Source organism: Oxyura jamaicensis, chromosome 13 (genome assembly GCF_011077185.1).
Source record: "Oxyura jamaicensis isolate SHBP4307 breed ruddy duck chromosome 13, BPBGC_Ojam_1.0, whole genome shotgun sequence".
NCBI classification, from domain to species: Eukaryota; Metazoa; Chordata; class Aves; order Anseriformes; family Anatidae; genus Oxyura; species Oxyura jamaicensis.
Genome location: NC_048905.1, coordinates 11,015,612 through 11,038,969, shown reverse-complemented (window position 1 = coordinate 11,038,969; position 23,358 = coordinate 11,015,612). Strand labels below are relative to the sequence as shown.

The following is a 23,358-nucleotide window of genomic DNA, read 5'->3' as shown; positions in this document are numbered from 1 at the left end:
ATAAATTGGTCTTGCATCCACTGAGATGAAAGGCTGCAAGTACAAGATTTTCCTTTTATCTGTATATTAACAAAAAAGCCAGAATCTGTAGACATGGGCTGTATTGGGGCACATCTACTCTGCAGTCACTGCTGTCAGCAAGATTTAACCAGGCTAGATAAGCATTACTGGCTGGGCAGGGATGCTAGTACAAAGCTCAAAGCAAGCAAGGCTGCCCAATTCCTGCCTCTGGGGAACAACAGTTCCACACCACATTGCCACAGTCAGCTGTACAGCGTTCACCGGTGTAAGAAAATGCCTAAGCAAAACGAACCCCCACTAACAAGTACCTCAAAGGATTAAGCACAGTTTAAAGGGGGCTGTTTCGCAGGCAGCACTGTGCAAGAGTGTGCCGCAGGTGGTCGTGCACTAAATTCACATTCTGATGTCCTCCCCAGAGCCAGAATGCTGTGCTCTCAGGCACCTCTGGCAACCTGGCCCACAGTTTTGCCGTTTCTCAACAACACACAATAAATCCTGCACACGGTTCCAGGCAGAAATCAAAAACTGCTGCACCCCATGAGAAGCGCAGGAAGGATGAGATAGGTAAATATATACCCACGAGATTGCCAGAATTCCCAGCTAAGTCTGCAAAACATTTCATTGGCAATGAGTAGCCGACAACCTGGCTTTTTGGTCCACCAAAAGATAGTGCCTTGTCCCCCTTTTCAGGACACAGGATCAAAACATATTAAAGTAACTAGAACAGCCACTGCTGCTTTTGTTAGCTGCCCATTTCTGTGACATTTGTTTAATCTGAATATCCATACATTAAGAAACAAGACAGTGAAGCCGCCTGTAGAAAAAGAACACAATTGAGGCTTTTTAGAAATTCATCTCAGCTCTCTGTTTTATTGGCCATTTTTTTAAAAGAGGGGATAATATCTTATCAACTGACACAAGTTAAAAGGAGAATAAAAAAAGATTAACTATTTTAGCATGGAATAAGAGAGTTTTGAAGCAAAGGCATGAAAATTTAAAGGTTTTGGTGTGGGGATAAAGAAAAGAATTTACAAGGCTTATTTTTGAGAACCCAGAGGGTTAATTTATCATGGAATAAGTCTGGAACTTGAAAAGCAAAACATGGTTTATTGGCTTTGAAGGTCAGATAACTATGTTATATCATATTCAATAGGTTAAGGTTCCAAGGGTCTACAGAGTTGCATGACAATTGCAGGAATCCTTATAAAGTCAAGTTTATACCTTTATCGTTAATAGCTTTCTAATCCTTTACCACAAATTTATAGTTTAGAAATGGCAACACATCTTAAAGATTAAAGGTATGTGACAAACAGTTCATGTCCTTTAATAATCAAATCACATAGCTTAGATTGGGGGCTTATCAGGCTTTTTCCTACTCTATGGTTTCATAGGTAGAGAATACTTTATATCCCTATTACATGAATGATGAATGGGACCGTTGGTTATGGGCTGTTATTTGCTTGGCTGTAGTCAATATGTTTTCTTTGGACAGGGACTTCAGTGATTTATTTCTCTTTTGGCCTTATCACTTATTAACTCAGGGCAGACAGAAAAAGCCAAGGTTGTGAATAAGGACTAGTGCCCATTTAGACTTCTAATATCAGAGAAAATATTCTTTTTAATGATCCAGCTACCCTTTGCTCTGTAGACTCTGATTGCACTTCCCTCTAACTAGAAAATAAAGGTCATATTTCTTGGAAAGTGTATACATAAAATATGCAAAATAATATGTTTCCTTCACAGCCAGCTTTATTCTGACGGTTGCTGTAATTGCTTCCATTTTGCAGCTGTCCTACAGGTACACTGCACACTTTTAGTGATTGTTTCTTGCAGTGTGTTATGGTGCTGCCAGTGTTTACGAAATACTAAAGATATAAGGGTTCTGTGTTCCTATTAGCATACAAAAAGGATTTTCCAGTCTACCTCTGCCGCCTCCTCACCGTCTGATAACACCCTTTTCCCCGCAATCAATTCTAATTCCTCCCAGCTTCCATTCCTGAATTTCTGCAAACCAAACCAACAACCCTTCCTAATAATATTTCTAATATTCAATGCTGATAACTGTCCACACTTTACTGTGCAAGTCCTAACAAACACCAAAACAACTACCTTTGTAACGACATCCAACCCCACCACTAAATAACAAAGATTCCTATATTATTTCATATAGGAGAGCTTGCTCCAAAACAGTTGCAACCATTTATTAGCTTATTTGCACTAAAAATTTCCAGAGAGTCCAGACAGGCAAGGTATTAACTCTGACTCAGCAGAGTAGCTAAGTTGATGGAGTGGATCTCAGAAAGGGCCAAGTTTAAGCTTAAACTCAAATAGATTTCCTGAAGGAAACTTCCTTTTTCCAGGGCAGGTAACACCCAAGAGCAAACCACTGGTTTGGGTGCACCAATTCCTCTGGTGTTTTCCTATCTGTGTTATACTTGCATGATGCTATGAGGAAAGACAAGACACCAGCTCTTTTTTAAAAAAAATTCATACATTGATTTGAACTGAGGGATTTTATTCTGTTCTTGTGTAGCACTTGGCGGCTGACTAACTTTGAGACATCTGAAACTTTGCATTCTGCCACACCTATAAATATTTACTAGTGAAAGGCAGATCAAAACTGCTGTTAAGACCAAATGCCATTCATTTGCTAGATAGCGGATCTCAAAGCTGGTCACTCTTCTGGAGAAGTGATGTGCTCTATACTTCTTTTCAGATTAATGATCATCATATATTTGAGAGTGAAGAATTTTATAAACACATCAAGATAAAACACAAGACAGCATCTGAGATGCTGTCTTTATTTTATTTTATATTATTTTTATTGTTCTGTTGATGGTGTCCTTCTCTCCTCATTTATACTAATCAGCTATTTCAGTGTTTATGTTTTAATAATAAATACACATGAATAGGCCATTGTAAAACTAATGAGCTTGTGTAATAGCAATGTTGAGAATAACTGTCACTAAGTTTTAACATTTCTCAGGAACTAGCAGATATACAGCTATGGCCAAGGTTAGCTGGTATAAGGGTCAAGCTCTAGCCCAGAGGGATCAAGCAAGGCTCCAGAGGGGCTACAGGAATCTCTTGACAGCCAGTCTGTCTCTTATCACTTTTTTTTTTTTCCTTTGGATCTACAAAGTCCAGTACTCTCCATTCTGAAACCTGATTGCTTAATTGATTATGTATCTTTTCAGCCTTGCACAGTCATTGTTGCCCTCTTGAAAGCAGAAATCGTTCTTTGCAAACCGATCGCTGAAGTTTACCAGGGGCGAAACTTTAGGGATAAGCGGTTCCAATTCTGAGCAGTGCCGTGAAAAAGACTTACATCTCTGTTTCTACAGCCACAGACTGAAATTTCAAATGGTGATGAGTAGTTTTTAGTCTCTTACTCTTGGAGTTATTTGACTTAAGAAACAACAAGGGAATTATTCTCATTAACAATTACCCTTACACTTCTGTAAATTAAATCATTTAAAGAGACAAAAGTAAACTTGAAGCTACCTAAAACTGAGGATCTTGAAAATGTCACTCAAATCATCTGTGATCTGCAAGGCTCTTCTTGTTTGTACACAGATGAAACTGTTTTTGGAAGTAAGTAAAGGGTGAAATGAGGATGGAGCAGGGATTTTTCCACGAGGCTGTTTCTTCTTTATAGCAAACTGACGTTTCAGAGAAAGATGCAGTTTCCCAGAAATTCTGCAAAGACCCTGACCTTCACAATGCTAGCATTTCTACACCACTCTACACACAATGGTCCAAAAGTATAATGCAAACATGACCAGCCTTCCCTGTGCTCCACTCTGACCTACTCTGCCTTCATCACAATTACTACAGTTGGACTAAATGATCTTCCCTTCCTACTGAACTATTCTGTTCTGTTCTGGAGCATCAGCACAGCATCTGCGTTAGTCACACTGCACAGCAAGCCCTGTTTGATAGAGACCATGCTGACCCTACATCCCCCTGATTAGAGTCATACCATATCCCAGAGTTTATAAGAAACCCCAAAGGAACTGCAGGGAGACTTGCCTGTCTCTCTGGACACGCTGTCAGCACAGAAATGGTTTGGCCCACAGCCTCCCTCCCTGCAAGACTAGTATACAAAACAAAATGGTCCCCAAATTCCAACTGGCAACCAAGCACATAACTGATTTTTGAAAATAATAATAATAATAATAATAATAAGTCAGTATTTGTGGGTAGTACACAGACAAGAATCTGAATTAATCCCATGTTCATAACTTAGTGACAAAGTTTTGAACTTCTGGCTGCTATGTAATCCTCTGCTCTGGTTTTGGAACCAATGCACAAAACCTTACATGAAGCAGGTGGTTGAAGCATAATGCATTTTTTGGACATTCCATGTCCTTTCCAATACATGCTGAGATAATGCTCCTTTCACATACACTCATACAGTTGCACTCAAATCTCATGGTCACCATTCATAGTAAAGTTCATCTGTGAAAATCATGCTGTCCATAATGCATTTTTTATTTAATTTGTGCTTTTAAATAAAATAAACAATTAAACAAACAAGAAAATAATGATAGGAAAAAAAAAAAAAAAAAAGCTCAAAGGCCTGACTAGGTTTAACAAATTTGTGTCAATTCTCATCCCTGATTTAATTCAACCATATACGCCCTGAGTCATCTTGGCAAAAGGGATTTGTATACATAATGGCTTCTTAGTTTCACTTAGTTTCCCTGCTACTAAAATACTGTTACTGACACATACCTGATTCATAAGTTGTGATGTGAAGCCAAATTCATTCAGTGCTCTTCAGTACCTGAAGAGATTTACAGATGAAGGGTGCCACAGGAAAACACTGACCAGCATGATGCTTCACTGGTTTGTGTACTTCTGTCTGCAGCATGAACTTTCAATACAATTCCAATGTGAACATACATATAGATGTGTTCATACTTCTGTATTTCTAGTAACATTCTCTAAGGAATGTCAAAGATGAAAATTTAAGAAATAATTGCTCTGTAAGTGCATGCTATTAGCTTGCTTTGCAGATGGGAAATAAAAATCTATGCTTCCTTGTAAGCACAGGGTTGACACTGGTTTATTTCTTTCAAAAAAATACTTGAAAAAGCCAAGATTTCTCTGTGTATATGTGACCTTGATTCCTAGATGGCACATGGACTACTTAGAGATCATGTTACTAAGTTATTTGCAGTTAAAGGGGAAAAAAAGGCTAAAATTAATGGGTCACTGGGTATTTTCTTCTGAGAACTTAAGTACTTAACAGTAAGAAAAAAACAGTTTACAGCCAGGTGGCTTGAGGGGATATTTTGTTGAACACTGATTAAAAATAATTTCTTCTAAATGAGACCTGACCACAAAATGGGACCATTAACGAGCAGGGACATTCTCACCAGAAAGGAAACTACGCTTGATCGACTCCTGCACCGCCCACAAACCCCAGGTCCCTTTCTCTCTCTTTCTCTCACACACTCTCTCTCTCTTTTTTTCCCTCTCTTTTCTCTTTTCCCTTTTTTTCCCTTCCCATTTTCTTGTTCCTAATAGCAGGGTAAATAAGCAGCAAGTGATGCTGAAATGTTTTCGGCCAAAAACAGAGGCCAAACTCCTCTGAGAAAACATTTGGCCTCTGTGGTTTTGTAATATGTTCCAGAACACTGAGTTCACTGAAGAACATTGTGAAAAACTCCCATCGGCTGGAGTGATGCTGGGGAATGTTACTGTATCCCAACTTCCAATTGGTCCATTTCCTGCAGGCCTTGTTAAAAAAAAAAAAAAAAAAAAAAGAAAGAAAGAAAGAAAAAGAAAAAGGAAAAAAATAGTGCTATGTGGGAGTTAAAACAAGTTCTCATGGGAAAAATGAATGGCAAGAAATTCTAGCTTTAAAAGAAACAGCTAATCTGCTAGTTTGATTGTTCTTCAAAACTTACAATGAACCAATAATCCTAATTAAAAACACTTGGCCTAGTTCTCTAAAGCATCATAGCTTTTTCTATGCTTCGTTTGTACACACCATAGACTATTAGTTTTTTTCTAGTGCTCACTAACAAAGTGCTGACTTTGTTGGGATGGCTGAGCTAATTTCGTGAACTCAGTGTGAAACCTTAGCTAAACAAAATTGTGGTAATTTTCCTTAATTTGTAAAAGTGATTGGAGTGCAAACAAAATTTTCCTCTTGGGTCAATCCTATAATTTTCAATTAACTAAAACTAATCGGCAGGCATGTACTGAACCTGCATTTTGTTTAAAGGGCTGGAAGGCACTTCTGAAGGTCAGGATGCATTAATTGTTTTTATTTTACTTTCATTCAGTCCTTTAAAAAAAGGACACATTTAAGTTCAGGCTGCCCATGAAAGAACTGCAAAAAATGCAAATTGTGTGAAGTATAATTTCAGTCACAATACCATTTCTATATCTACCATAGCTCCATAAAAGCTGCATAAGTAAGAGAATTGTCCATGGACTGGATCACCTTTGATTTTATCATTGTTGTTTAGTATTTCATAACTTTTGTTTATTGAATGAAAAATAATGTGTTTTAAACACTAACCTGAAAATGCATAAATGGAAACACTTTCCCTACTGGGACAACTTATTTCCACATTCAACCTTTTTCCTAGAAAAGCTATTTAATAGTGATCTGAAAAGAAAATCAAAATGGGCCCAAGTCATTTTTACATTTAAATTGCCCCATAAATTTCTTTGCAAAGTTGAGGGGAGGCAGCTTTCCTCTCTGTCTTCTTTGCAAGCATATTTGCTGTTTCACCAGCCCAAGATGCCGCCACCCCAGTGGCTCAACAACAAGCAGAAGGACAGCACAACTTATTGTACAAAGTCCAGAAGGAAAAGGATTCACAGTCAAACTGTCTAGAGCTCTGGCTGACACTTTCATGTGGTATACGCTGCCAGTTTGCACCAGCTGGCAGTTTGACCCTTTGCATTTTCTTGTTCTTTTGTTACACCACATTCAAATCCTAAATAACTTTTTGATATGGTGCATTATTGTTCAATACATGAATTTCCCACACATTGTTGAAATCATAATGCTTACAGTAAATACACACACTCTCCACCAATGCCTTCTGCTTAGTGAGAAAAGCGATATGTGAACACTTTAAGACCCAGCTTAAAGAAACCCAATTCAAAATCCCAACCAAAGGAGAGGGTATTTGGAAGAAGACAACAAAACTTTATACGGCACCTTTTTTCAACTTGCTCTGTGTTATGGAAATCAAATGACAGCTTCTTTACCCAGCTGGAGCACAGAAGTCCATCCTCTGCCTGGAGTCCATGTTTGTACACTCACAGTAGGAGCAGTGTATGCGCCCAGTGTTAATTCAGTGTTCCCCATAGCCACAGGTACTTATATTGCATATTATTCTTAAGGTTTTAGGGGCAAACAAGAATGAGGAAAGGCATTGCATTGGACTGTGATGAAGCACAGTTCAGGCAAACAGTTACTGAAGCAGCAGACCTCTCTACACTATAGGTTAAACAACAAGCACGTTCAAACCCACACCAAGCCGTTAATTCTTGAAGCATGCATAGCTTCCCAGGAATCAACAACACGTTATTTTAAAAATGGTAGGCTGCTACTTGGTTCATTTCCCATTTCCTTATCACTACTCAGAGTGGTTTAGCATTGACAGTACCTGTAATGTCTTAGCGGTTTTGTTAAGAACTCTTCAGGCCAGACCTCTCTACTCAGTGGTCTCAGTGTGGATGCCACCCCAAAACACTGCAAGTCACTATGTCTGCAGCATCAAATGAAGCAAAAGCTACTTGGCCTCCCCGGAAGGCAGAGACAAGTATGTTACAGTGAGATGGGAAGGCAAACAGGCTGCTGCTTTCAACACTTGCCGGGCCATGTCACTGTTACAACAGAAGATGCAGATATTTAGCAAGATGCTTCTGGGAAAGTAGGTTCGTGATTACACTGGTGTGTCTGGCTCTTGATGCTTGCACGTTTCCTCAGTTCCTTTAGGGACAGGAGCATCTGCTTCTTTCCTTCCTCTACACCCCCAACCCTCAGGTAAAGAGCTGTCCTATAGGGAGGACAAACAAGTGAACAGAAATCCCACATGGGTATGCTTTCAGATTCATCTCTACACAGACCTCCATTTCAGAATCCAGCCTTATATTGGTATATTCAGTGACATGATCAGCCAAAAAAACAAAACATGGTACAGCTTTTAACGAGGAAAGCTGAAGCCCTAGCAAGTGTGATATATTGCCTGCCCTATTTCTTGATGTTATATCTAGCACTGAAGTATCCTTACCTGTGTAAATGAATCTTCCAGGTGTTCCCTTACAAAACTGCTTAGACTTGTAGGACAATGTGACTTCTACAACCCCTGGGATATGTCGGGGAGGCGTCTGTACACGGATGGCATGAGGAGTAATCAGCTAGAGGAAAACATTGAGAAGGGAAAAGAGAGACAGAAAAAAAAAAAAAAAAGCACTATTAGATGCTGAATACTTCTTTAATAACACTTTCCTCTCAGATCACAGTAAACAAGCTTTGAAACATGTAATTAACCTGTCAATGTTTGAATACAATCTTGATGTAACCCACACAAAAGCCAGTGACTACAATATTTACAAGCATTCTCTTTCTCAGCCGTAACAACATTATTTCTGTTTTCATACATGGCAGGCACTCACTTCCTAGTACAAGCATCAGCCCTGGTTTAATGCGGTAACTTTAGCTTACACCAGCAGGATGCCTATGTTTGCTCAAGTGAACATTGGGGTCGTGACAGTGTCCAACAAATCTGATTGATAAATGATACGCAGTTACGTGTGTGAACACAGCCCTTCAGCTGAGATTCACTGCACTGTGCAAACCCAGGCGGGCTTTTAAACACACTGGTCCCCAGCTGACATCTGTATACTGCAAAAGCACCATGTGCTGCAGTTTTAATTAGAGACCCTTTCCTATTCATTTTGTGGAGGCATAACTGATTACTGCAGAAATGCAAAGTTTGGTTTCTAAAGGAAGCCGGGTTTTTCTTTGCAACTGATCAAAGTGCTCAAAATACATGTACCAAATATAAGCATTTACCCATCAGTTCCAGTTTGCCTCCACTGCAGTGACTGACAGAAATCACTTGCATGTGTAGATTTACACACATAATAAATAAACAGACATAACTTTCTTGCTAACTGGACTGGGGATCCTGATACTCAAGATGAAATGGATGGGGTGGGGCAGTGCTTCCCTTTCTGGTATCTATTAGGATTATGGACTGAATTTAAGTAGTGTTTATACTGGTTTCAAGTAGTTCTTGAAACTAATGTTAGAGCCATTTAGGAGTTCACTAATTTATTGCAGATTAACTCAAATCTCTGATGTGTTCAGTAATTACAGAATTGACCTCCCCATCACTGAAATGTCCTCTTCTCACTCATTATGCTCACTTAGACAAGAACAAGAAAAAGAGGTACACAGAAAGAGTGACATGATTGCGTCCAGCAACTAAGTTGTAACTCTGGCACATGGATAATCCTTCTGTAACCAACTATGGCACCCTAAAACACTGCGAGAGAAGCAAACAACCATGATCAAAATGACCTTGACAATGAGCAAAGCCATGGCTACCCTAAGCAGACAGCTGCTTGGTGCTGTTGTTGTCTACTGGATTACGGAATACAATTTCATAGAAAATACTGTTTGTTTGTTTGTTTGTTAAAGATGATTTTCACTTTATTTTTTACCAGGAATTAAACATTTCAAAATCATGGTAAGGTCCTATCAAACAATCAGACTTCTTAAGCACGTCTTTGTTTAGGACACAGGACTATTGCTCCTAATTTACACTACTAACTGCCAAGAAAGCTAAAATTCCCAAATAAAGCAGTTTGAAAGAAAAAAAAAAAAAAAAAAAAAAGGAGAGAGAGGAATGTCTGTCTGAGAGCCATCTGTGTTACTGCAGCAAATGGTATTCACAGTAGGAAATTCTCCATATTTAAAATAGAAAAATTAGTATTAGATCAAGTTGAAGATTTAAATACAAACTACCAGCATCAAATACTCCAAACATTATTCAGATCCACACAAGTCATAAGGTCAGCCTCTAGCTCATACCATTTTAAAATGTTCATGTCAGGAACCAGTCTTCTAGTTTGTGAGCTCCAAAAAGCACGTATTCAGGCTCTGTTTTGAAACTCTGTGATTTAGAAATGTATTTATTTTCAGAAGGAACCTGCTTCTTCTTTTTTTAATGACTAACAAGCTAACTTTTTTTTTTTTTTTCTAAAAAATCAAACAAACAAACCTACACACATTTCCAAAATGCCTTTTACTTAAACTGAGTTGCCTTAAAGTTGGTCTGACCAAAGTTGTGAAGTCTAGGCTACTTCTCTGCATGGCCCAATAGTCAGCAGAAGCAGAAAGCACTACCAAATAATAATTTATTTCCTAGGCTTCAGACACCTCTCATGTTTGCATAAACTGCTCCCTGGAAGCACCTACCTTTCTCCAGAGCTCTGGGATGACCAATTTAAGCTAGATGCTTAACTGTAGGCAGCCAAGCACAATTGAGGTAAATCCCATCCTCAAGCAGTTCTAGTTAACTGGGTGAACTGGCAAGATGAGAAAAGTTTCATGACATTTTTAGGGGAAAAATACTTGTAAAAACAGCCAAGGATTTTAATACTGAAGGTTAACGTGCTAGTCTTACTGCATCAGCATGTGCCTCATGCCCCTCACCCCATTCTGGCATGAGCTCTACAGACAGCTTCTGGTTGTATCTTTGAATTTCCCAGCATTTACTGGTCTGTCACCACTTTAATGTTCTTTAAACATAATTTGTGGCATTTTCCAATACTCATCTTCCCTGGTTCCCAAGAAATGTCTGACCTATTTATGGTCCATTGTTAAAGAGAGCTGGGGAGAGTTAAGCAAGTTTCCTGGTTTGTTCTCCACAAACAGTTTGGTTTTCCTTTGTGCTCTGAAGTAAATAAGTTTAACTGTGTTTAAAACCACAAATATACAATACTGTCGCCCACGCATTCCCAAAGGGTGAACATTATGTCTGAAGTCCTATGGTTTAGGATACTTAGTATATATTTTACTCCTCTCTCCTCTGGAACTAAAGCTTGGGAGATAGAGTAGGAGAATACATGTTCCTCTTCCTTTAACTTTTTTCTCTTTACCATCTTCCACTGCCCCTGCCACCGATACAGTGTTGAGCTAGAAGGATCTTTGCTCTTTGTTAATATTCAGTTTTCACGCCCACAGAAAGGAACTAACTAACTTGGTTACCTACCAGTATTCCCTTATGTTGTTGCCATCTCAATAAATTGGCTTTAAGGGACAAAAAATATCACTGCACTTCAAAACCTGCCCTCTGAACCCCACCTCTGGTCTTGACCTCTGGTTCCCCAGCACCGCCAGGATCTTAATTTTGGACTGGGACCAGCTCTCTGAATCACTGTGACTCTGTTTAGCAATTGGAGTGATTCAATGGACACTGCATGTGCCTGGGTTCATGGCCAAAGCAAATCTGCCCCTGACCCCTATGACTCCAGGATTGTGGGAGGTATTCCTGTCTACACTGCTGACCCACAGCCTCACATGGGGAACCCTCTCCACCTCTTCCTAGCACTCTTTCTCCTCTCACACAGACAGACTATGCCTTCTTCAAAGCACACTCCAACCAGTATTTGCATGCAAAACATCTGGGAAAGGTAAGATGTTAGCATCAAAAGATTTTAAAAAGAAAGGCAGCACTTCTGGAGGCCTCTGAGCCCCAAACTGCTGATGGTTCTGGGGAGTATTCTGGGGAAGCATCACTATATGATCCCCCAGTTGCTTCTATATGTCTGCCATTGCCCACTGCCAAACATAAGATACAGAGCTAGATGAACCTCCATGTCTCACCCACTTAGGCTATTTTGATACTCTAACCTCAGGTGAGAACACTTCGTGCATTAACAACTATCACGCCAAGAAATAAGGATTTGTAAATATGGGTTACCTACATTTCTAAGCATATTTTTCAGATGTAAATCCTGAGAAAGTCATTAACTTGTGATTTGGAGATGAACCTGCTAACCAAAATCCCAAATCCAACTTCCTTTTCCAGTATTCGATAAATCGAGATCTGGAGATGGATAGGAAAGTAGCAACAGGACCCTTTTTACCAAGGGATTTTCAAGTGAATCAGTCTGGTATTTGGCAACTGCATTAGCTGTTTTATATAAACTCCTACTTGTCAGCTGGGACATGCTGTGGATTGGATTAAAACCTGAATTAGAGATATTCAGAATGGAGGGAGGTGCGTGTCCTTCAAAATCCAAAACACATTTAGTTTGGGTATGTACAACAAGCCTCTTTCTGTGGTTTGCTAATATATTCTAGACATTCTTGTGTGATACAGCATCATTTCACACACTGAAGAGTGCCAGGTTACTTTCTTTTTTTTCTGAAAAGTGACATTTTATAAGAAGATGTCATTAATCTGAGTCACTAGTTTATTTTTGCATGCTTGAGCTCTGGTTTGTGGTTAGGGAAATGGTGACAATCAGCCATAAATTTAACTTGGAGTCTGTGTGAGAAGGACCATTAGGACAGGAACGAAAAAAATAATAATAATAATCCTACCCACTGAAGGTAATGAATGGCTTTCAGTGGGAACAGAACCCGCAACGTATCTATATTTTCAAAAGTGACCAGTGACTTTATGACTTAATACTGGGCATCCAGATGCTGATTAATAAGTCTTGGTTTTCAGAAAGAGGGTGCCTACCCATTTTTTAAAAAATGAGTCAGGCCTCTAGAGTAAGCACACAAAAAGAAAGACTTCCAAAATCAATAATAAACATCAAAAGCAAAACAAAAAAGTCACAGAATTTGATTCAGCAGCATAAAAAAAAATCAGCCTCTGTTTTTGTGCTGTACAAAGGTAAAAGAACTGATGTTTCAGTGCTTCATCTTTTCTTAATAGAAAAGAAGTTGTTTCCAGCTGACTCTGTGCAGCTGGAGGAATGTTCTTGGCAGGAAAATGTTTGAAGAAATAGCTCATTTTAAGCAAATATTGTGGAATATTTATAAGAAACTAATTTTGTCTTCATAATCATGTGTGTTTGTCCTGAAACTTGACTCTTGGAATTACAGCCCCCCCACCCCCCCTCAACAAAAGAGAGAAACAGCAGAGGATTTTTATCAGCAGCTCAGATTTGGAATATTTGCAGCAATGCACAGAACCAGAGTGCGGGGTAAAAACTGTAAATAACAAATCCTCCTGTTTGTGGACTGGGCAAACAGAAAGGCAGAGTCTATCTCACAAACAGACTATTTACTGGGAGTTGTCTGTCCAGATTCAGCATGTGCACAATATACCAATATTATTTGTCTACCAGTTATGAAAGTCCCTTGAAAAAAAAGCAATAGATGGTCCATTTTACTGTATTCTAAAAATATCAATGGTGGCTCTTAAAGTCGTTTTTATGAAGTAATATGGGAGTTAAGGATTAATTGAACCCACTGGCTTAAGGTATCTGCATTTTTGCACAAAATTAATGTGACAAATTAAGTTTTTATTTAGTTCTCCCTGGCTGAGAAAGGTTGTAATTATGTTAGAGTGTTTACAACTAAAATATATGTTTAAATAATAAATATGTGTTTCAGAAACCATTTTAAACCTCCTTTTTTACACAGTCAACTCCATTTCAAGCATATAAATATTTCAATTACAAAACTTGAATACATGTAAAATAAATTAAAAATATATTATTTACATTTCAAATTATTTATAACATATGCAGCTTGACAGCAACAAATACACCCTTAAAATGAACAATATTTTTTGGCTTCAAATTTTGCTTCTGAACTGTGGTAGGATTTATACTTTAAATATCCATGCGTCTCAGGTACTTACATGGACTTTGCTATAATAAAATCTGAGTAATATAGAACCTTTAGGATAATTATCTTCCCAGCACCTCTCTGAAGAAGGTGACTAATCTTATTATAATGTTAGAGAAAGGGAATTGAACTTTAAGCAGATTATGTGATTTGCCCAAGGTCCCATGCAAAGTCTGTGGCAAAATGATGCTTAATTTAAATATTAGACTTCATCTCCCAAACCACTTGCAATTACAACTTGAAGTGATGCTAGACAAATCCATGTGAACATACTTTGCAACACTCATTATTTTTCTTTAGTTTCCTGCTGTCTAGTTTTGTTTGGGATTTTTTGCAGCTTAGTGAAACAACAGGATGAAATTGAGAATTCTTCTTGAATTCAATTACAAAATAATTTGCCCAGTTTTGCTCAAAACCAGGCCTAACTGGCAGCTTGGTGTGAACCTGCTCCAGGTTTGAAATTGTACTGAATTTCAGAAATCAGTAGTTCAATTCTATACTCTATTAAAGTAAAACAAAAATATTCTTCCTGAGTATCAAAAATGTTCCAGACATTTTTAGACATGGGAAGGCTAACGAACAAATTTTGTATGTGGCTTGTATGTGTAATTGGAATTATTTATAGATCATTACTATTTAGGGTGCACTCAGCTCGTGCCTTTCTGTGCTTGTTTACTACGTTTGTCTGCTTCTTTTAGAAGTAATTTATTTTCCCCTATAGAATTTCTATTGCTCCAATAGGTTATGAAACCAAGAAGCAATTCTTTAAGGGAGAGACAGTGAAACCGTTTGGAGTCAAAGCCTACTCGCAGCCCATTATCGCATTCACAGCAAACACAGACTTTGATCTGGAGCCCCTCAAACATTATTAATTTTATAGCAAGGACTTGTGACCGTCATCAACAATATTTTTACCAACTCTCACTTACCTGAGGTTAGAAACTGCCAATTAAAGTCTTCCACTAATAAATAGAATCAAGATTTATAATGAAAGATCCAATTCTGCAGTACCAAAACCAGAGCAATTTCCTCCCAGCCTCTTCACCTTTCCTTTTTAAATGTCTGTAGCCATAATGGCTTCAATCCTAACACACAAAATGCTTACAGTGGACCCAGGGGGCACTTTCATGATCACATAAGGGCTTCAGAATAGGGCTCATTTAAAATATCTCCTTTTCTGGAATGCCCTTTCATCCACACTTGTCCTCAAGTGGAAGAATGGGAGAGACAGAGAGCAGTGAAGCCTATGAAGGACATTAGAGGATACTCTTCATATGGGAAAAAAAAAAAAAAAAAAAGAAAAAAAAAGCTGCCATATGTGCAACAGAAACAGCAGGGAGAATGCACTGGATGTGAATTAAACTATAATATTGATTTAATATAAGATATAAGGCAAAAGATCAGAAGATCCTCATGTCATTAGGTAAGCTAGTTTGGAAATGCTGGTTTGTCTGTTAGCTTGCTTATTTCAGTACTAAACTCCTGAATATATCAATTTCTTATAAAACTTCCCATTTCCTTTCGGAAATCCATAAAGGCAACACTTGAACCTTTCCTTTGAGCTGCCTTTCCATGCTAGGGAAGCCAGTGGGAACTTTGTCCTGCATACTGGATCTGGCCATTTAGGTGGTACTGCCTGGGATTTAATATTCCACAGGCTGTGGGGGAATATCAGACTCCATGTTTAATAATGTTCCAGGAGAAGAGAGGGTTTAGGTAGCTGGGAGAAACAGCAACAGAAAGGAAAAAAAAAAAAAAAAAAAAAGGCAAACAAACAAAAAGGGTTACTCTGAAACTATAGAGGAGCTTACTAGATATGATGTCTGTATTTTCCACTGTGGATACAATACTGTATATTCAGGTGCAATTATGTGGCTGGTACTTGCACCAAGCACTCATACTTTAAGGACATTTTATTCAAAGGTGCTGAATTTCTGCAATCTCCACCTCATTTAGCTGCAGCTACAAGTAGCCAGTTTCCCTAGAAAATAGGGCCTAAATGCTTGTTTCCTGTTGGCCCTTAGCTATTGTGCTAAATGCAGAATTATTCAGTCATTTATCTTTTCCTTTTCTTGGAGTAAAAGACACAGCTAAATTCTGGGCCAGTGAGAGGAGATGGAAATCCCCTGGCTATAATGCATTTCTGCCACAGGTAAACTTGACTAATTATTTTCATAAAACTGAATGAGGAAATTATTCACATCTAAAAATTTGTTGCTGATTTAGCATGTGGCATAGAAAAAGGACAGGCTAGCTATAAGCTAGACAAAGCTATTAGACATTACCGTTCAGACAACACCTACCTCACTCCAAACCAGCATGGTGCCGAATATGACCTGTAACCCATCAAAGAAATTGTCTCCTATGATGATGACAGTGGCACCTCCTGTAGTCCATCCTTCACTTGGACTGATGGCTTTGATACATGGTGTAGCTGCTTTTCAACACACATGAAAAAGAGAAGTATTCTGCTGTTAGAACCAGATTTTAATGATAGAAGACTTGAGAAAAATAAAATAAAAGGAGCTTTCATTTTCTCCCCTTACTAACACAAAGATTTCAGCAATCGTGTTCTTTCTAGTACATGTGCATGACCTCAAACTGTATCTTTGAAAGTATTTTTTTAAATCAATTAATTTGTTTGGTTTTGTTATCCACATTAAAAAAAAAAAAAAAAAAAGACACACACACACCTTAAGCCTACATCAAGAACAACAAAAAATCATAGCATAATAGGCAGAGATCAATTGAAAATTAGAACAAATCCAGGCCCTATCTTTATTCTACATGAAATGTGGAATACCTGAGTTAATAAAACAACCTCCAGTTAGCTTGCTTTATTATCCATCACAACCTAAATTACTCAAGGAAACTCCCATCTATATTATGGAAAATATTGGCTAAATAACAAAGGGTGTAACCTTCAGTATTTCTTTAAGTCTTTTGCAATGAGATCCAGTTTAGTCTATAAACCACCCTGCCCTGCTAAATGCTTTAGCAACCACTAAAAAAAAAAAAAAAAAAAACAACAAACAAACACCTGCCACTTAGTCACTCTGGTTATGTTGCATCTACTGGATAATCAAGAAATGTGTGCAATGTATTTTGCCTTATTATAGAGTCCGTTCCCACTTTCATGAGCCACTTTCTTGGCATCATACGTAGTAAGTGCCTTCTGAGGGAACGAGGAAAACTCAAGCAGAACTCAAACCAGTAAACTCAAATCTAGGTGTAAGATCATATGTATTAAGAGTATGTATGCAGGAGCATTGTCAACTTTATATACTAGTGGGGTAGGGCAATATAAACATCCACAGACTGATTCTCCTCTGCAGTATTGGAGTACATCATAATTTAACTGTCTTGAATCCAGTAGAATAACACTACTGTAAAAACAACCTGTATAAGCCAAAAAGGCCTGGATGATTCTCAGCTGTGGAGTCTCAGGTTGGCCTTACAGGTTGATGAAAACAAGTAATTCCAACTCAAAAACCACCCACTTCTCCTTGCTAAAACTGCAGGAGGGAGAAATATGACTCCGCACCATTAGGCACCGCTTTAAGTAAAAAGGGTATCTCCACAATTTCATTAGCCACAAGAAATGGATACCTTAAGGAGCAGCAAAACTCCATCCGTCAGCCTCAATGTTTAAAAGACTAATACTTTCCTTTAGCTGTGAACCCACACCTCCACTCACAAAAGAGGCTGGACCAACTGAAAACACAAGAAGGGCTGTGCCGTTGCCTGCACTGAAGCTCACAATGTCACTAAGGTGTCAGTCAGCAGGACTTCGTTAGCTACATATAAATATCTGCATATATACCTCTTGTAAGGTTGCTGGCATTCGGTTGTCCATTGCCACTTGGTCAAAAGACTGTCTGAGCTGCTTAAGCGGTTTGTAGAGCTGAGTATTTGCTGACATACCCAAGGGAGAGCACTCAGATACTTTATCGGGTAAGGACTTGCTAGGAAAACAGGGGGCGTGAAAGCCACCCGCACATGAGCACAACCCAGGGAAACACCCTTGCACCCATGAATTACTTAACATGGTTGCATGGTGGCACAGCCCCTGTCCTGCTTTCTTCTAAATGTAAAGACAGTAAATTAAGTAATTCACAGAAGTCTGCTTTAAAATGCTCCAGCCACAAAATGTTTAAGAGATACTGTGCATCTTTATGATTATTTAATGAAGTTCTGGCTGGTTGGAGCTAATGGCAAGAATCAGTGAGGCTGGTGAGAAGCTTCCTTCAAGCCCCTGGGCAGGACAGGCAGGCACGAAGCTGGGGAGCAGGAGAGAGCTTGAAAGGGAGCTGTTGAGTCACCCTGAACAGCAAGTGTTTCTGTGGGCACTGCTGCAGTGATGGAGAGCATGCACTGTGAGCAAACAGAGCCTGCTCCTACCTACAAAAGGTTGTAAGTGTCAGGCACAAAGTTTTCCACTACTTAAGCTGATGGGAATGCCAGCTCCAGCAAAAAAAACACAAACAGAAAAAAATCACTACTCTGCTTCAAACTTGGCAGAGCACAGCGGTTAACTTTTACATGAGTTAACAAAAGAAACATCCTAACATTACCATCATGAAAATGCAGCGCACACACAGAAGTAACTTCAATATGTTTAATTTGGATTCAAGTTACTTGCATAAAACTGTACATAAAACCATTGCAAAGTCCAAACCAAATGGTTTCCTTTCAGCCGAGCTCACAGCAATGGATTTACAGTGAAAGCAGCTTTTCAAAATGCCATCTAGGCCTTTCATAGAATCAAAGCTTTTCATAAATAAAAAATAAAATCACTTCCAAATTACACCCTTTCCAGTATTTCCAGTTGATTGTGGACACACACACCACAATAAAACCCAAAGATAATCAGTTTCCCATGTGTTAGAGAACAAGCTACTTTTCTTAAAGACTATAGGCAACATTTCTTTCCTAAATACTAGTGAATAAAAGCTGTTTGAGACCATAAGCCATTAACAGAAAACACATGCAGGCTTCAAAAATATAGATTCAATTCATCTTTAAAATGAATGCAAAATACCGTTGTACAGTATTGTACAGACCCCCTTAAAGGTCTTGGTGCTTCTCCTGCAATGTTCTTTGCAGTACCTACACGGCACTACTGAGTGCAAGGTGCTGCACCCTATGTGTTGGTTGTGTATTCGATCCTGATCTTTTATACGCGTACGTGTTTAATATCAAATCTGTGCCAAGTCCCATCGCGACCAGTGGGGCTTCAAGCAGAGCTCAGGTCCCTGTGCTGAACTGGGGCTGTGGGCTTTTCACTGGGATACGCTCACTCACCAAGTCAAGGTGACCACACACGCGTGTAATTTTATTTAAATATAAAGCAAATGCATCTCGGTGAAACTGCTGGCAATGTCGCAGGACATCTCCTCTGAGGAGACAAAGGAAGGACCTGGTAGTTTAATAAGCAAGGCACTACCTGAGAAACAATGGGAATGCTGTGTGCTCCCCCCAAAATTCAGGGTGTTATTTTCCCTTGAGACTGACACAAAAACCCAGCGGGACTTCCCAGCTTTCCCCACACAGCTCCCCTTTCATCTTAAAACACAAATCTCTGTAAAGATTGGAAGGGCTGCATGAAGGTGCTGCCCTGCGAGGGAAGCCGCGCTGATGGCTGCGTCCCGAGGACGCCCAAGGAGACACGCTTACGGAGGCACCCAGACTGCTACCTGTTTTGGGAGGCACAAAACATGTTTATACAATGACATATTTGTGACAACCAGCGTTGTTTGGGACACTGGTCTTGCTAAACCTTTGTGCTTCCCAGGCCCTTTTCTTGGAGCACCAGGAAGGATGATGGAATAATCAGGTCCCGGTTGCCAGCACCACCAGAGGTGGCATTGGGAGGGGGCAATGCTCTGACCTCAGCTCTGTTTACGCCCCTGGTACACACGTCTGGCCAGCTCAGGCCCTCAGCTCTTCATAGTTCTTCTGTTAATCATTTGGCAACTTTCAAAGTGCAGTCTGGAAGGTGTTTACTTCTGTACAACCCTAGGAAAACAGAGCTAGGCAGAATAATCTTTTCTTGGAGACCTTAGTTTTTTCACATTTTGTTTTGGTCAGAAGAGAAACTAAAGCACAGAACTTTTTTTTTTTTTTTTTTCTCTCTCTCTCTCCTCTCAGCATGCAAGGCTCCAAAATCTCTATCTGAAATTAGCTATTATACTTTTTAACATTTCCAATAAAAAAAAAAAAAAAGATTTTGTTTCCAAATATTATCACTTTAGGTGCCTTTCTGTAACACCAAAGCATCATTTATTAAAAAAAAAAACAAATGCAGTGAAAGACTTTAGGCCACTTCAAATAAAGGCAGTGAATTAACATTATTGATAACACAGACAGACTTTGACTGACAGGCCAGAGAAGAATTATAATAAAAAGTAATAATTACACATTCTTACATATATAAACTTTTTATTTATTTATTTATAATGAACAGTTGGAATCTAACTATAACTGGAAACAAAAGAGTTCGGTAACTATTTGATAAGATTTAAAGAAACTCTCGGTTGCCTGGATTTACTAAACTATATTCACTGTATGTTTCCAAATTGTCTTGGACTAAGGAAAAACTATTACCCCTCAAACTTGCAGCTCCTCACTGGTGGTGATGCGCCCACCCTCCACCTGCTGAAATGGCCTAGCAGTTACGAGCCTTAATGAGCTGCTCTCCTTCACATAATATCAAGACAACTCGGTGTTAACATCTGACATATTTTGTTGCACTGCTTCCATGGTTTGAGTTAACATAGATTTTAGAGGGAGAAGTCCCAAACTTACAGAAACCAATGGGAATTTTGCTGCTGACTTCAAAGCTAAGGTCTCTATCAATAAATTTTAAGGATTTATGAGCAAAAGCATTTTTAATGAATTTCAAGAACAATGTCCTTCTGAAATCTTCATCTTTCCTTAGCATATATGCTGTTAAAATCTTGCCATCATCCATACAAAGGGTGCTAGGTACCAACTTCAGCACATGGGTAGCAAAAGGAAAAGTTTTTTGCTGTATGTACCAATGTGTTCCAGTGTTCCCCTGCTCCCCTAGCTACCCATATACAGGGGATTTTTCTTCCTTCAAACTGTGACAATAAAATGATTACCCCGCCACAGTTTAGCATAATGGTTCAGAAATGCTTGTGGCATATTGCAGAGTTAAAGTGGAAATTATTAGGTAGCTCTTCTTTGTTATAATAATGATCACTCCACAAATAAAAGCTCTTCTCCCAAAGGTACTGCAAGGCACAAAATGCTAATTCTGAAGATTATGTGTGCGCTTTTATTAAATATTACTATGCCCTGTCTGTTTGAGGGCTTCACTGCTCTGATTGTTTTATGAGTGCCATGTTAATGTCAGCCCCATCTTGCTAGCAGCAGGCACACATTTTAGCTTTTGTATGAGAGTTGATCAAAGGCCGCGTGCTGAGGGAATTGCTGAGAAAACACGGACAAGCGATAAAAATCTAACAGATTAATTGGTTTAAATTTCATTTCAGGGCGTTGAACTTTGGCTCAGGACACTAATACTACACTACCAGCCAGGGCCTAATTACCACATTTCCAATTTGCCTCTGAACAATGCTTAGAAGGGAGAATAATAATGGTACTAATAATACTAATAACAATAACAAAACAAGAGCAATAACATCTCCTCGTAGCTTCCTGCACATGTTTAACAACCAACCTGTGCGCAGGCAATTGCAGGAGGAAATCCCTCTCCCCCCACATCGCCATCCATCTGCCTCCTGGGCATTTCTACCTGCCTCAAATAGCAACTGGAGACAGAAGCAGCAGCAGATGCCCTCAGGAGCATCGAACATCCAAAGTTGCAGAATCAATGAGCTGCTGATACACGTCCCTTACAAACACACCCTGGACCTCTCTTATTCTTAATGAGGGACCCACGTTTATAAGCAGAGAACATTTTATCCCCCAACAGAAATGATCTATTCCATTGATAGAAAGCAGAGGCAGGGGGAAAAAAACATATTTACCGCAAAGTTTATGGGTGGCCTTGGAATAGGGGTTAATTGAGCTTAGAGGTACATTTTCACCGAGGTGAATTAGTGGGATGCACGGCTATCAGCAGGACTCTGGGACTGCTCTTATTTAGCTTCTGAAATGTATTTGCACTATGATTAATATCCAGTTTGTGCTAGTGACTGTAAGAATGACCTCGCCTGCAGTTTTTATCATGAAGTGTGGTTTCATTCTCCATTATTCCACAGATGAGGCTCTGACAACAGTTGCTGCATCACAACAGGAGTTTAAATGATGGGGTACATGCTTTTATTTTTCTTCTCTTTGAGAGTATTGTGACACGCAAGGAGAGCTGCATAAAGCCAGTCAAAATTGGGATTTCAGAGAAAGAGGGAATTTATGTCTTAGAGGAAGTACTGAAAATATTTGTAGTTTAATTTAATTTTCTTTTTTTTATTATTTTTTTTTCCTTGGGTAAAACCCAATTCCAGGCTAAATATATAAATGTGCCATAGATTAAGGGTCTGATCCTGCAACCTGTTAAACACTTTTTCCAGGCTAACAATTTTCAGAGCATCAAGACAAATCAGTATTAAGCACTCAAAACCATGATTATTCAAGTTGCAATTCAACAAACCACTTAAGTAAGCACTTAAAAACCCAGCTGAAGAAGCTGCAGAATAAGGAACATGATTTTTTTCAGATAGTTGGGCAGTGCTTCACACAGTGCTGCCAAAAGCTATGTAATGTATACGAAAATGGCTTTTCCCATTTCAAAAGACACTTAGGTTACACTTAGACCACCCCGTGCAGTCCAGAGCTCATTCATCTTTGTACAAGAGCTAACAGCAGAAATACTAATGTCAATCAACTGATTTCAGGAACTGAGAGGCTATGTCTACTCAGCATTTCAGAGAATCAAACAGATAAAGCAGCAACCCAGGGCTAACTCTGGGATTTCTAAAGTTTTCCTGTATCATCTTGTGTAGATCCACCTACAAGTAACCCATAGCCACTGAAATCATGCAGAGCTTGCACCTCTGAGTAGAGCAGTGTCCAGGAATGACCTGAACCTAAATTCTTTGCCCATGGCACTCTGGAGCCAAAGATGTGCACTGGAGTACATCCTTCAAGCATACTGAAAAAGAGTGAACCCTAAAAAGTTTCTGTGCTGATGCAATTGTGAGGAGGCGTTGCTGGAGTCATATCCAGCACAAGCAATTGAAAGCAACTGAACTGAAGTTTACCAAACCAGCCTGGAAATGTCTGCAGGACCAGCCCAAAGGTTTAGTCATAGGCTAACTTCAGGGAAAGGGAATGTGGCAAGTTTTTTTATATATTGTACCAGAGCATTAAATCTTCACTCTCAAGCTAAACAATGCATTTGCTGTTTATCTTAGTAAAGTGATGATCTTCCTGCTTTCCTTTTTCATATCACAGCCTGCTCTCTCTCCTATTCTCTCCTGACAATAAGC

The 23,358-nt window shown here is 39.1% G+C and overlaps 1 protein-coding gene across 9 annotated transcripts in view; it reads right to left on the bottom strand.

Moving 5' to 3' along the window:
* The window catches only part of EBF1 (EBF transcription factor 1), a 273,556-nt gene that overhangs the window by 57,178 nt on the left and 193,020 nt on the right, over positions 1-23,358 (bottom strand). For 5 of the 9 annotated variants that reach the window (XM_035338929.1, XM_035338927.1, XM_035338933.1 and 2 more), the window contains exons 9-10: positions 16,183-16,316; positions 8,289-8,415 (exon numbers count right to left, since the gene is read on the bottom strand). In XM_035338929.1, coding sequence (XP_035194820.1) covers positions 8,289-8,415; positions 16,183-16,316 — 261 coding nt within the window. The remainder of the gene's footprint in view (positions 1-8,288; positions 8,416-16,182; positions 16,317-23,358) is intronic. The other 4 variants (XM_035338930.1, XM_035338928.1, XM_035338934.1 and 1 more) reach the window with 1 other exon arrangement.